The 15,770-nt window shown below is 31.8% G+C and overlaps 1 protein-coding gene and 1 pseudogene across 2 annotated transcripts; one reads left to right on the top strand and one right to left on the bottom strand.

The window, feature by feature from the left end:
• Positions 1–307: 307 nt before the first annotated feature.
• LOC133857542 (subtilisin-like protease SBT6.1) lies at positions 308–9,596 on the bottom strand (annotated as a pseudogene).
• A 1,071-nt stretch (positions 9,597–10,667) lies between these two features.
• Positions 10,668–14,536, top strand: LOC133857914 (uncharacterized). 2 transcript variants are annotated; one of them, XM_062293300.1, is made up of 12 exons: positions 10,668–10,777; positions 11,131–11,236; positions 11,568–12,227; positions 12,403–12,486; positions 12,577–12,680; positions 12,768–12,809; positions 12,895–13,017; positions 13,116–13,190; positions 13,299–13,394; positions 13,517–13,705; positions 13,873–13,962; positions 14,070–14,536. In XM_062293300.1, the coding sequence occupies exons 1-10, from the start codon at positions 10,766–10,768 to the stop codon at positions 13,547–13,549; spliced, it is 1,335 nt and encodes a 444-aa protein (XP_062149284.1). In that variant the 5' UTR covers positions 10,668–10,765; the 3' UTR covers positions 13,550–13,705; positions 13,873–13,962; positions 14,070–14,536. The 2 variants fall into 2 exon arrangements, with proteins under 2 accessions (XP_062149284.1, XP_062149285.1); XM_062293301.1 differs by having other exon boundaries at positions 10,697–10,818.
• The last annotated feature ends 1,234 nt before the right edge of the window (positions 14,537–15,770 follow it).

The raw sequence follows: 15,770 nt of genomic DNA, 5'->3' as shown, positions 1-15,770 counted from the left end.
CTCACAATCACTTGCCTGAATTCTCTCAAATTCGAACAAACAATTTGAGAAAGATCATAATTCATATGAAAATGAACTACATTATTATCTTCCTAATTAATATTTTTTTCTCTGTTAACCTTCCAGTTTCACCAACTTTGATGCACTTCTTGTATGCACCCAAAAGAAACAGAACTTACCGTCAATGTTGAAGCCTCAGCGCTCAATCCTCACTCCCACAATTTACATCACATTTAGGGGAAATTTATGTTGTTCCATTAATATTCGTATTATTTGTAAACTGCCATCTAATTTTGAAAACAACCATCTATCGACTCTGCTCACCGTCAATAGAAAAATCACCGTTTAGAATCTTATCTCCAAAAGCAATCTCGAATGGAGCCAAAAGATCATTAAGCGCTGGAATATTTGCACCTCCAGTCACTGGAGTCCACCAGCTACGTGTGTTATCATCAAAGAATCTCATTTTAACCATTGTGTCAACATTATATCACTCAGCAAATACAGCCAGCCCCAATCCGCTGCTAATAACATCATCCCTCAGTTTTTCAATCTCCTCCTCGAAGTACTCATCTTCAAGATCTACCAGCAGAAGTGTCCTGTACTGTCGAGCATCAAAGCATCTAAGAGGAGAACCAAGAGTTTCAACAAGTATCCAGCGTCTCGCAACATGTTGAACATAATATGAAAATTTTCATGCAGGTGATCTCCATGCCAGTCAAGAATGTCGTTACGAACATCCAGAGAGTCTCTTGGAATATAACCAGGAGGATACTTAATACTGTGGAACTGGTCCCACAAAACACATTTTGATCTTGCTGGAGTTGGAACCACTTTTAACTTCAAATGAAGCACACATGTGCTTATCCGATGGCCATTCTCTCCTTGACCTGGAAGACTGTGCACCTGAAGAGTGACACTGCCTTCAATCTCTCCAGAAATTGGGAGCCTTCTTCCTTAATTTGCATGTGAAGCGCTAAATAACCAGTCCAAGGCCAAATGACCTCCGAATAAGTAAAGTGAATGCTTAAAAGATTCCCTTCATCATTGGAAGGATGCCATGTGGGGCTTTCAACATAGCCAATTACACCCATCCCATTCAGAATAGTGGCATTAAAGATAACAGGCATGGCACCTGCATAAAGTGGTTGACAACAAAAAGGCCAGGAATAAGGGCAATCTGTAAAATCCAGAACACCGGGAAAGATTCTTGCCCGTGGTTGGTAGTTCTTAAGGATTTCGAATGATTCTAACCTGACGAATGTTAAAAATTAGAACTTAAGACAGAAAGTCAAAAAGATACTGATGATAACATTGAAAACACCAACAACAATAACTCAGAAACTAAATCTTTGCATAAAACCAAGGGTGCAGCTAAATAGGAAAGCTTACAGATCAACTCTGCCTGCACCCTACTCATACATATTGGGGCCTGAAAGCTTCGCAGCTCCCTCGACCAATGCTTGTTTCATGCTTGCTGGATTTAAAATATCTTTCCGACTGCTTTAAGGGATGATGCTAACAAGCAAGCATACAACACCAGCAACCACAAGACTAGCCACACTAGTGCCTGATAAACTTCTACAACCAGTACAGATTTTGGAACCCATAAGTTCCCGTCCATATGCAACAACATCTGGCTCCACACGACCATAACCGTAAATACACAACTTACATAGTTAAAAGCTTTGAATGCCATAAAAATGCATGTACAGGGATGAAGTAAACTGAATTCAAATATGAAATTGAAAGCCTTGTTAAGAGAAGTACGGAGGACAAAGGACCAACAAGATATAGTAAGAATCATCAGTATCAGCTTAAAAAGGTAAATGGAATGGCACAATGAGTATCTTCTATGAAAAAGCAAGGACTCTGAACTGGTTTACCATTGGAAAACTAAGTGGTCGGATTACATAAACCAAAGAAACTTGCTTAAAAGAACAATACAGTATTTTATTAGAAAAGGTCAAGAACGGGGGCAGTACAGGACTCAATAGCTAAGTTCGCCAGAATGAATTGTTGTAGTGACAATATAACTCTCCATTTTAAAGAAGATTATAAGTATAGATGTACAACTTCACGCCAACAATTAGAAACTAAGACAGCAAGCAATTTAGAGAAAAAATGGAATCCACACAACTTTCACAAATTTAACTTTTGCTTGCATAATTTGCAAGATCTGCTCTGCATGTACTGTCACGTTACTCAATAATCCAGAGGGGTAGGAGTGAGGGGAAGGGAAGAAACCAAAATGATTTTTGGACAAGGAATGGCTAACATTAAGAGAATCATAAAAGACTACGTTCAAGGACATAGGTTCATAGGTTTTTAGGTTTTGGGTTCAGGAGCAAGTCTATGTTTAGATAAACGCAACCCCGGTCTTTATACATAAAAGACAAGATGGAGCGACCCAGTCTTGATTTTGTATACTTAACAGTATAGATTCCACCATAACCAGAAGATATACTACTTTTGATAAGTAACCAGAAGATATACTACTCACAACCATGTAGAGTAGAACCCAAGATAGATTTACCAATAAACTTCCCAAGCACCTTTAGTATTGCCAAAAGAGACGGATATAGACAGACAACCCACACAAAGAAATAAAGGAAATAAGAAGCAGAAATATATATTTTAACAACCAAAAGAAAGAAAGAAAAAATCCAATCTCTGGACAAATTTCAGCTCTATGAAATGAATGATTAGTGTACCCATGAGGAATCTCCCAAGTACTCATGCCATGTGAAGAAAATCAGGCTATGTGATCACTGTAGTCAGTGCCACCAACACCAATGACATCACTTTGGTCTGCTGGATTGTTTAAAGTACCATAAAGTGGTCCATCATTTCCGATAGCCGAAAACATAATTATGTTATGTGCTGTTATTTCCCAAACCTAGAGAACAAAGCAACATTAACCTATTTTAAAGTGGAAAAAGGGTGATTGTGACAAAAATAATCTAGCAACCAAAACATAATTTGTGAATATCAGGTAGTACTAGCATCGTGATGGAAGAAAGTAACTGCACAGGTATTATGTTAACACATAACAGGCTATGTTGAAAATAACAAGTTTATAATAGATGATTAAGATGATATGATTCTTTAAGTTTTTCACTGGTAATCATATATCATATATATATATAAAAGCCGAGTTCTTCCTTAGTATGGCATAGAATAGTGACACGTGGCATGAACCCATATTTTTTAGTGACTAAACCGGTCCTTTAAATACTGAACCGGTCTTTTAAATAAAATTGAACCGGTCTATTTAATCTCTCTCTCTCTATTAATTATACAAGTAGCCTCTCTCTCTCTCTCTCAATTAATGATATAAGTATGACTCTTTGGTATTTTTATATTTTTGGTTGAAATCTAAATATGTTTCCATTTTGTTTGTGAAATTTGTGGTTGAACAATTCTTCATTTGAATATTTATGAGATTTTTTTTTGTTCATTTGCTTTTTCGAATGTTCAAAATTATATAGGATTGAAATATAATAGGTATCACATCGACATTAAAAAAAATTCCTGCTAATTTTCTATTTTATATTTTGATAATTAAAATCGTGGTTTTCTTCTTGCTATTTTTCTTCTTCATACTTATTTTCATTATAAACTATACCTATGGGAACAAATATTTTAACATGTTTTAATTTATATATGAATTAAACTAAAAATAAGGGTCTTATGTATTAATTCATTTAAATGTTTTATGGGATATTTGTTTTTCTTTTATGTGATTTTTACGATTTTCACTTATTTTTTGTACGTGTTATTCTGCTTTTAAAAATCAAAAAAGGCAAAATTTTATTTGATTATTGTGTACAAAAGGAATATAAATGCTTTTAAAACACTAAAGAGTTAATTAAGCATTAAATTTGAATTTTTTCTTTTTAATGCTCAAAATTATATGGATTTTATTTTTATTGAAACATATCATATATATATATATAAAAGCCGAGTTCCAACTTAGAGTTGGCATAGAATTAGGACACGTGGTATGAATCCATACTTTTTAAAGTGAAATAAACGGTGTGTTTAATATTCTTAATTAAATCTCTTCCATTGAATAGAAAATTAATAGAAACATTTAATTTTGTTGTCATTAAATTCTCACTAATTTCTACCTCTCTCTCTTCCTTTAAGTAAAATCTTTTACTCTAACACCGCTTCCCCTCCCACTAAATATCCGTTACAAACTAAACCTCAAAGAGTCAAACGTCAGCTTTTTTTTCTTTAGGAAATGTCAAAAGTCACTCTAATATCTCTCGCTTCCTCAAATAAATATATGGAGAAACTGCAATGTTGTTTACATTATCGGAGAGCGGTGCTCAAAGCAAAGAGAACAAAGTTTTTGCTATAAATGCTCAAATAAAAAAAGGTAAAATTTTATTTGATTATTGTGCACAAAAGGAATATAAATGCTTTTAAAACACTAAAGTGTTAATTAAACATTAAATTTGATTTTTTTTTTAATGCTCAAAATTATATAGATTTTATTTTTATTGAAACATATCATATATATATATATATATATGGTATGAATCCATACTTTTTAAACATTGAACCGGTCATTTGAGTAAAAAACTGGTAATTTAAGTAAAACTAAACCGGTATGTGTATTTCAAGTAAAATAAACGGTGCATTTAATATAACTAATTAACTCTCTTATATTGAATAAAAAATGAATAGAAATGTCAAATTTTTTTTGTCATTAAATTCTCACTAATTTCTACCTCTTTCTATTCCTTTAAGTAAATCTAGAAAAAAAAAAAAAAAAAAAAAGGGTAAAATTGAATTGCTAACATATCATATATATATATATAAAAGCCGAGTTCCAACTTAGAGTTGTCATAGAATTAGGACACGTGGTATGAATCCATACTTTTTAAACATTGAACCGGTCATTTGAGTAAAAAACTGGTAATTTAAGTAAAACTAAACCGGTATGTGTATTTCAAGTAAAATAAACGGTGCATTTAATATGACTAATTAACTCTCTTATATTGAATAAAAAATGAATAGAAACGTCAAATTTTTTTTGTCATTAAATTCTCACTAATTTTTACCTCTTTCTATTCCTTTAAGTAAATCTAGAAAGAAAAAAAAAGAAAAAAAAAAAGAAAAAAAAAAAAAGGTAAAATTGAATTGCTAACATATCATATATATATATATATATATATATATATATATATATATATATATATAAAAGCCGAGTTCCAACTTAGAGTTGTCATAGAATTAGGACACGTGGTATGAATCCATACTTTTTAAACATTGAACCGATCATTTGAGTTAAAAACTGGTAATTTAAGTAAAACTAAACCGGTCTGTGTATTTCAAGTAAAATAAACAGTGCATTTAATATGACTAATTAACTCTCTTATATTGAATAAAATATGAATAGAAACGTCAAATTTTTTTTTGTCATTAAATTCTCACTAATTTCTACCTCTTTCTATTCCTTGAAGTAAACCTAGAAAAAAAAAAGAAAAAATAAAAAAAGAAGAAGTTAAATTGAATTGCTCAATGTATTTCAAGTGAAATAAACGGTGCGTTTAATATTCCTAATCAAATCTCTTCCATTGAATATAAAATGAATTGAAACATTTAATTTTGTTGTCATTAAATTCTCACTAATTTCTACATCTCTCTCTTCCTTTAAGTAAAATCTTTTACTCCAACACCGCTTTCCCTTCCACTAAATATCCGTTACAAACTAAACCTCAAAGAGTCAAACGTCAGTTTTTTTTTTTTTCTTTAGGAAATGTCAAAAGTCACTCTAATATCTCTCGCTTTCTCAAATAAATATATAGAGAAGTAATGGTTTGTGGCTATGCAAAACTACAATGTTGTTTACATTACCGGAGAGTGGTGCTCAAAGCAAAGAGAACAAAGTTTTTGCTATTATTGGAACATTTTTGTTTGTAATACTGCTATAGCCTTTTTTTTTTTTAGTTTGCTTTTCAAGTTTGTTGGGGCTGTGTTCAATAAAATTGTAAATAATATGTTTGTATTTATTTTATGTGTTTCTGTTTTTCTGATTTGATTTTCTATCCTTATTTTTCCATTGATAATTTATGTTATTTTTTTATTTTTGTTGAAGAAGTAGTTTCTTTTACACTATATATAAGAATGATGGTCGAATTAAAAAATATCTATCTGACTGTAGTTTCTTCCTATACCTATAAATTTCTTTGGAGCTAGAAAAAGTATATAAAAAAAATAGTTATTTTCTATTATATTAGTGGTTATCATTTTACATTTTTTTTTTAACTTTATTTTCTATGATTTTGTTTTTTCTTTACATTTTTTTTTGTCCCTATTTCTTAATTTATATTATTTTTTTGTTCAAATTGCTTTCTTTCTATTTCTTTTTTCTTTTTTCTTTTCTAAATTTTACATTGAATTCAAAAAAAACTATGGAGAGGGAGAGTTTACATTAATTTTTGTTTTGAGTACGAGGTATGACAATTTTTTAATTTAAATTGTTCACTGAATTTTTTTTTTCTTTGTATAATGCACATTGTTAATGTGCGTAATTGATAGACAATATTGATTTTTAAGGTTTCATATGAACCGGAAAAGCATATGGGAAAGAAAACTCTACTTTATTCTATTAGTATTTTTTTTTTCTTTTTATTTATATTTTCTATGGTTCTCTTATTTCGTTTCCTCTCCTCTTTTTTTTTTTTCCTTTTTTTTTTTAATGTAATTAATATATTATTTTTCATTCAAATTGCTTATTTTATCTTTTGTAAATTTTACACTAAATTCAAGAAAATGATGGTAAGAGAGAGTTTCCTATGGTTGTTTTTTGTACGGAGTATGATGATTTTTTTAGCGTATTATGTTTATTGAGTAGTTTTTTATTACTTTGTGTAATACAAAAAAGATAACACTATTATATGGACATAAATTTCCTACAAACCGGTTTGTAGGAAATTTCTTACAATCCACATATAAGATTGACATGTGTCCTTTGGCATGTGAGAAGCACGTGTTATTTAAATAGTACATGCTTTTTTAATAGCATTAATAAAATAACATGTACTTCTTTCATGTTTAAAGGATACATGTATTTTTTAAATGTGAGTTATAAAAAATTTCCTACAAACCAGTTTATAAGAAATTTTTGTCCCTATTATATTATATTAGTATTTTTCAGTTCTCATTTTTTATCTATATTTTCTATACTTCTCTTCTTCCAATTTTTTATTTATTATTATTATAAAACTAAATTATAAGGAAGAATCCCGTGCATAGCACGGGTTATGAGCTAATAAATAAATTATGGAGTCCATATTACCCCAAACAGAGTAAATAAACTATGCAGCAAATAAGTAGGAGAGCGAGCTGATGATACAGGGGAGTTCATCGTGTATTGTTTCTGACATTGGTTCAGGAGGTAACAGTGAAAGGAAAGGTTTGGGGGTGAATGGGTCGTTGGACGTGGGTATGCCTTTGGAGAGCTCATCAGCTCAGAGGGTCAATTATCAGTTGGGTGATCAGTTTTGGCATCTGGTGGTAGATGTGGGACAAAAGAACAACACACCCTTTTTGAATTCTTGCCCTGGAACCCCTCTGGTGCTCTTCGAGAATGTGGTGGGGAAAGTAATACATTTTCTCTCTTTTTTTTTTTTTTATAAACCTATTAGATCCAACCTTATCAAGTCAGCGAGACATAACAAGCCAACATCATCTTACCTTCTCCACAAACGGGAGATCCAAGTAACCAGGTCCACCTATACTCAAATTCAATACATCCATGTTGGTTGCAATGGCATAGTTGAACGCATCAAGGAATAGGCTGAATAAAATATTCTCATAATCTCAACAAGTTTTCTTGATAAAATCAAAAGTACAAAAAATACAAACTTCTCAAAAACTTCCTGAAAACGAATTTTAGTGAACCATTGAAAGATAGATTCAGTCATTTTACAAGTCGTGTTTGGCTTTCTCAAACTTTGAAGTATTTAAAAACCCTACAGATGAACCGCAATTCAGAATTGCACATAATGATAGCTGAACTTGAAACCGAATATAGAGGATAGAAAGTGAGGCGTAAATGCAACTTCAAGTCAGAATGGTGTAGATAGAAAACTAAATATAAGAACACACAAGCAGTAACACCAGTAACAATGTGCATTACCTGTGCATCAGTAAATGCGCGAAAAGCATAAATCTCAGTATCTGCTGCTATGCGATCTTGATCTCCACCTCCCGGGGGAGGGTTCGGTGGAGGCTACGGATTATTCTGAATAACTGGCTCCATTCAGACTATGGGCTCTCGGTTGGTCTGGCTTCCGGAACGTGTGTTCACTACCATGCTAGATCTTCTTTTTCTTTTATGAGGAACGAATAATCGTTTCCCACAGATGGCGCCAAACTATTGGTACAGTTTTCGGTATGGTGTGAATCTGCACGTTCTTCTGATGTTCTTCACGCTTCTCAATAATTCTGCAAAACAACAAAAACTAGGGACCTTTCCGGGGGTCCCGCTCCGATGCCTAAATTAGCTTATGTAAGAAAAATAATGCTTTATGCATAAAAACTGAGTCTTAGTTTATACCTGGGGTATAGGCCTATTTATAGGCAAAGAAGTGGAGTCAAATCTGGATTAGGACTCCTGCTCCTTGTTAATCTAGAATTGCTGTCAGAGTTCTAATTGGACTTTAATCATTTATTAGACTTCCAATTGGATATCTTCTTAGACTTATGATCTGATAATTCTTCTTATTTGATTGGACCATGAGTCCTATCCCAATTTTCTGATTTATCTGAAGTAGTTGTTAAATGTCCATCTCCTCCTTGAATCGGGTTGAGTAGAATTTATCCCAAACAATAATAAATATTCAACATTGTACCACAAGATTAGTGTTGTCCAAATGCAACTGAAAGATTATTATATCAGGTCATAATTTGAATTTAAAATTATTGCACAGTAAATGAACAAAATGAGTTATAGTAGCATTTTACCTTCCCCATAAAAATGTTACGGGGTCCAAAATTAAGCGGATGAATGGAAAGACCCAAAGCAAAATAGCTCAAAACCCACAAAGGTAAGAACCTAAACATTAATCAGATTATGCAACAAGTAATAGATTCCCCTAAGTTTTTATCTTTTGTATAAATTTCCACTTTTAGTTATTCATCTCACTGGTAGTGTTACAACAAGACTTCCTAACCGTATTGCACCTAGCTGATAGTAGAAAGTTGGAGGATAGGACCTAATCGTCAAATCTTCTGATGAACATGATTCAAACAAATCAGTTGACAGTAACTGCAAGAAACAATGGTGGCCACAGGTAATATTTATAATGTCAAAAATGATCCATATTTCCAATGTTTAGCATTTTTAAGTGACCAACTACCATAAAAATGCATAAAACTACAGTTTTTTTGTACAACCGTCGCTCTCACCAAAGTCTTCTAATTAGCTAGCTCTCTTCTTCATAATCATTGGATTAATTTTTACATTTTACCAAATAAATAACAATGTAGGACATCAGCATGCAACTTAAAGAATCTAAAAAAACAAACACATGAGTTTTACATACCTTGATCTCAGCTTCAAACTGCAAGTACATAATTATAGTCCGCTAAATAAATCAAACATTAATGTTATACAAGCACTAAAAACTATAATATGTAGCAAATTGATTTCAACAATAATTTTTCAAGCTTATTGGGATTGGAATAGGTTCCAAATGTTCCAAAATATCAATCAAAATATGTAGGACTTGATTTTGAGTAGAATATGAGGCTTTGTTGTTGGCCGGAGTTATTGACACTGCAACAAGACAAAAGTAAGAATTCAATAGAACTTCCTCTCTTTAACTATTTTCTTTTTTGTTTTAAAAAAAAAAAAGGACACAATATGAGTAAGCATACGCAAACATCTTTCTCCTAATCTCTAAATGGTAGCTCAATCAGCTAGTGATTACATTTCATGAAGCGAAGGTTATTAATTCAAATTTCCTTTCCTTCTCTTGTGTGGACATGTCAAAATATATATATATATATATATATATATAGTGATCACATTTCATGAAGCGAAGGTTATTAGTTCAAATTTCCTTTCATTCTTTTATGTGGACATGTCAAAATATATATATATATAGTCATCACATTTCATGAAGCGAAGGTCATTAATTCAAATTTCCTTTCCTTTTCTTCTCTTGTGTGGACATGTCAAAAAAAAAAAAAAATATATATATATATATATATATATATATATATATATATATTACTACTACTACTCACAACCCCTTCGCCATAGAAATTAAATCCCAAATATGATTTCTCTTGGAAAGGCTAACACGTGGGTCACTTTGTAAAAAAAAAAAAAAATGAATGGTACTTTTGGAATTTTAGAAAAGTTTGAAGGGCATAAAGGTCCTTTCATTACCGAAAACTTTTAATTTCTCAAAAAAACAAGAAACTTTATTATAAAAAAACAATATATATTTTTTTTTAAAAAAATAAATTAAATTTGGTCACCTTGATCTTTATGTATTTTTTTTTTAAAAAAAAAAATTTGGAGAACGAAAATATCAAATATATATATATAAAATAAAAAAAAAATTGATCGCCCGCGTGACTGTGTGGTTTTGTTTCGACGGGGCAAGTGGTATCCCTACAATTTCTCCCTTAAAAAAGGAAAAAACTGCAAGGCAAAAAAATGCCTTGAAATACCAAAACCTAATTTCAGTAATTTGCTTCAGAAAACGAACCTCGACGGCTCCCCAGAACCAACATGAAAGAGGAGGTATTTGATTCTCTGCCCGGCGCCTAATCGTCGTTTTTTGGGTACTATTCCTTTTAATAAAATTCATGAGTCTATTAACCGTCGTACTCAAACAGTTTCTTCACAAACGTAACGCCGATTGCTTCAAATTTGTCCCCTTTTTGCAGATTAAGATTTTCCCTTTGGAAAAACCCAACTCAAATCAAACCTTTCAACATGTCATTCTGTGTTTTCGATTGAGTTCTTCTCGTTGTACTTCTTATTGGTGTAAATATAGTGATACCCCATACGCATCATTCTATAAATGTTTTCAATTGAGCTCTGCAGAAGATTTAACGTCGTACAATGTTTTTTTGTTTTTAACACTAAAACAGATTCACAGGGTTAGCCGATTCATCCAGACAGTCATTGCAACAGCATTTCATTACAGAAAGGCACTGGCAAACAACAGCCTTAAAAGAGACTCCATACTTCCGTCAGGTATAATTTATCGTTTTCCAAAGAGATTTATAGGCTACGGTTATGACAAGAAGTTGGTATAAGACAGATTGTTTGGGAAGTTGATCCAACAATACATTAACTACAACTAATTATTTGTCCGTCCTTCTAAAAATTTCCCACTTTAATTTTTTGTAGCAATATTTTCCTTTCAGAAAATTAAATTTCTTTACATTGGCGCAAAAAAGGATAAAAAAAAAATATGCAATGTGTTGTTTGATATCTTTATTTGAAAAATGCAAATTGGATCTCCTATTTCTTCATAATTTGAGTACAATAATTATTATTTATTTATTGATTTATTTATTTTCAGAACGTCCTTCCAAAGTTAAATTTGTAAGATGGTCACCTCCAACAATGACGCAAAAATTTAAACTTAACACACATGCAAGTATTTCAGAACAACACGTTTTCATGGGATATGCCATCTTTGACCATCGTGGCATACATCTTTTACGACGTGCAAAAGCTTTAAAAATTGAAAATTGCACGATGAGAAAGGCTGGGGCAAAAAATGAAAAACCTAATATAGTGGAGGCTGAGGCAAGAGTACTCGAATTAGCTTTATTTGACTTACAGGAAAGAGAATGGCTACCTGTTGTGGTTCAACTTGGTTGTGTCGCATTGTATCAAAAGCTTGTAGATCCGGTATATACAATAACTTCAAAGGAATTACGGAACATTATTGAACGTTGTAAGCAAATCATTGACGAGAAGTGTATCCAAGTCTATTGGACACATCGACGAGCTAATGTATTTTCCAACTCTTTGATGGAATCTGTGAGAATGTACAAAAATGATATTTGTGCCACAGAATTAGATCCTAAGCTATGTCGCTTTACTTGGGACCAAATGTTTGGGCCCTTTAAACCTTATTTGTCTAAAACAACCAGCATTTCCTTAGAGCGTCTCAAGTATCTCTTGTCAGATGAAGACGGATTCGCACAAAAAATCCTGTGTTGGATTAATATGGGTATGTGAGCCAACCTTTTTTTTTTGTTTTTTGCTTTTTTTAATTTATTACTTTTTTAAATATTTCAATTCAATATTGTTTTGTGTTTTATTCATTTGATATGAGATAAAAGAGCACGGATTTGTTTCTAAAAAACATTTTAATTGATTATGTGTTTTTTTCTATTTTCTCACAGCACTGAGTAAGGAGATGGTTCCAAGAGAAATCATATTTGAGATTTCTACAAGGAAGGGAGTGCGATTAGTAGAAAGATATTTGAGTATACTTAATCAGTCCTTTTTTTTTTTTTTTTTTTAATTAGAAAAAGTGTGGAAAGTTCAATTGAATTCTTACTTTTGTCTTGACATAGTGTCAATAACTCCTGCTGACAACAAAGTCTCATATCCTACTCAAGATCAAGTTATACATATGTTAATTGATATTTTGGAACATTTGAAACCTATTCCAGTCCCAGTAAGCTCAAAAAATTATTGTTCAAATCAATTTGCTACATATTATAGTTTTTAGCACTTCTATAACATTAATGTTTGATTTATTCAGCGGACTATCGTTATGTACTTGCAGTTTGAAGATGAGATCAAGGTATCTATAGCTAATGCGAAATCTAGTGTTATACATTTTTGGCATTGTGAATATTACCTGTGGTTACCATTAATGTTTCTTGTAGTTACTACCAAATGATATGTTCGAATCATGTTCATCAGAAGATTTGACGATTACGTCTCATCCTTCACATTTCTTTTATCATCTAGGCGCAATACGATTTGAAAGTCTTGTTCTAACACTACGGGTGAGATGAATAACTTAAAGGGTAAATTTATACAAAAGATAGAAACTTACGGGAATCTATTACGTACTTGATTATTGTTTATGTTATTACCTTTGTAGGTTTTGAGCTATTATGCTCCAGGGATTTGCATTCGTCGACTTAAGTTTGGACCCCGTAAAAATTATATAGGGAAGGTAAAATGCTACAGTAACATATATACTCATTTTATTCACTGTCTTTCATTTGCATTATAGGAGAAAACTGATCTTGTGGTACAATTTTGGATTTTTATTATGGTTTAGGATATAAAGAGTACCATTATGGGATGGTTTCACATGAGAACAATTGACGACTTTCAACTTATAGATATCCTTAATGAAGTCAATTGCAAATGTGTGGTAAAGTTGAACATATCCTTTTTGATTGAGTTTCTTTTTACTGTTCTTAGTTACTTTTTTTTCAAGTTTAAAGAGAGACTTGTTTAATGAGTTAATATCATGTTATACTTTTTGAACTGCAGGAGGAAATAGAAGGTAATTCGATCAAATTATAAACAAAGATGGAATTCAAGATTCTCATGTGAAAGAAAGTACTTTCTTTTTTCTTTTTAATATTGTTTGAGTGGTTTTCAGTAACATTGAAGGAGTTCCTGAAAAAAGGTATACTCGTTGAGAAAAAACCTGATCTTTACATAATACAGCGGAAACAAGTAATTTTTTTTTTCCCTTTTCGGTTTTGCATATTGATTCCCAATAATCTCCGATCCAACATATATATATATATATATATATATATATATATTGAATTTTTTAGTTGTTTTATATTGTTATTTTTTCATTGTTATCTAATATGAAGCTTTTCTTGTACTTTATGTAGCTGCCTCAACCAATTCAGAATGATTTCATTATGGAAGATTTGAATGATAAACATAAAAAAAACGATGAGATTATTCTTTATAACTACAAGGTAACTAGGTTTTCTTTCTTTTAGTTAGAAATCTAGCTAGTTTTACTTCCCTTGCTCTAGTTATTAAAGTCTTTGTGGTTATAACCATGAATCCCTACTTCTAACAGGTTGTGGAAGGAATTGATCTCTAAGGGAGCTTTGAATGTAGGGGCTATTCTTATTTTACCAACGAGTTCGAGTTAGTCCCATTGATCGTATATTGCCAGAGATTGAAGTAAAGATAGGCAATCTATCTTTTTAGAATTATCTTCATAATTAAAAAATATATTCTTGTGATATATAGGTCCTGTTCCTTGTCAGAAATATAATGAAGTCACTTTTTCTATTTTTTTTCTAGGCCCCTGCTACTAAGAAATATGTTCACTTCTTAAAATATCCCATATACTTTATTAGTATATCCTCGAAAGAGAAATTGTAGCATAAAAAAGAGCTTGATTGGTATTATTGGCCATTTTATTTTTGTCTATGTGCTACCATAGAGTGGTAGATTCAACAAGCGGTGCAAATGACACCCCAACATCATGAATTGACATGCCTAACTTTTGTATCTTGTGCTCATAATAAAATTTTAGAGCTTTTGGCCTCATTTGGAAGCAAATTTTGATGGGTTTGTTCTTGTTTTTGCTTTCGGTACAAATTCATACGCAAATTGTTTTTCCCATATGCTTTTCCACAAAAAATCAGTCATTCATATATATATATATATACACACACACATATTATTAAAGCCTCCAAGTTACTCCTAAAAAATTGACTGGAGCCCAAAAAAGTCTGGGTTACGGAGTCTTATTGGCTTCTCGGACGGTTTTGAGCATTGCCAACAAATTTACTAGAAATTAAGGGTATAGAAAAACGTTTAGGTTGATTTTGTGAGTTGTAGTTGATTTCATAATTTTATGAGTTAATATATATATATATATGGCATTCAAAATTTTTGCCACATAAATTTTTTAAAAATATTTTTTATTTTATTAAAAAAAATTAAAATCTTGAAAAAAAAGAGAGGGAGAAATACCTGCAAGGAAGCAGGTAGCCACCCATTGTCCTGCACTGCTTGAGGGTGAACGCGTGAGCCACCTCAAGCAGGGGTGGCTTATGCGGCCATCCTAAACAAAGGTTTGGCTTGCTTGGCCACCCGAAGCATAGGGATGGCTCACGCGACAACCCTTGCGGGGGTGGTGAGGTGGCAAGACCACCTCTTATCTTTTTTTTTTTATATTTCGACCTTTTAATAAAATAATTTTTTAAACTAACATAGCAAAAATGCTGGCATGTCATTAACGTCAGCAATTATAAATGCTTTTGGACGGAATGTCATAAATGAAAATTTTCAAAAACTTTAAAGAGTGAGTTTTTAAACCAATGAGTAAATTGAAATGAGATGTCTACTCAAAAAAGTATTTTATAATTTCCCTATGTTGTTTTCTTTGATGAATGTATAACTTTCATTATCCACAATGTATCTATTTACAAGAAACCTTAGCAGAGTTAAAGCCAAATACCCCTATACAAACTCATCAATAGATCGAAGCCAACAAAAAAGCACAAGAGGGAATACCCACGTACACTACAAAAATCAAACTAACACTCATTCTAAGCCCCAAGTCTTACAAATGATAACATTTCTTTTAGCGGCCCTAAACTTATCTTTAGAGAACTTTGGAGAACGTTAGTACAAGTGGACAAGTTTGGAGAACTTGAATAGCATTGACGTTAATTTGTTACGGTTTTTACATGGAATATTTGGAAATGTGATGATCATGACCTTCTTCTTTTTTTTCTTTTTTTTTTTTTCTTTTTTTTTTTTT

This window comes from Alnus glutinosa, chromosome 14 (assembly GCF_958979055.1).
Source record: "Alnus glutinosa chromosome 14, dhAlnGlut1.1, whole genome shotgun sequence".
NCBI lineage: Eukaryota > Viridiplantae > Streptophyta > Magnoliopsida > Fagales > Betulaceae > Alnus > Alnus glutinosa.
This window is presented reverse-complemented; position numbering and strand designations above follow the sequence as displayed.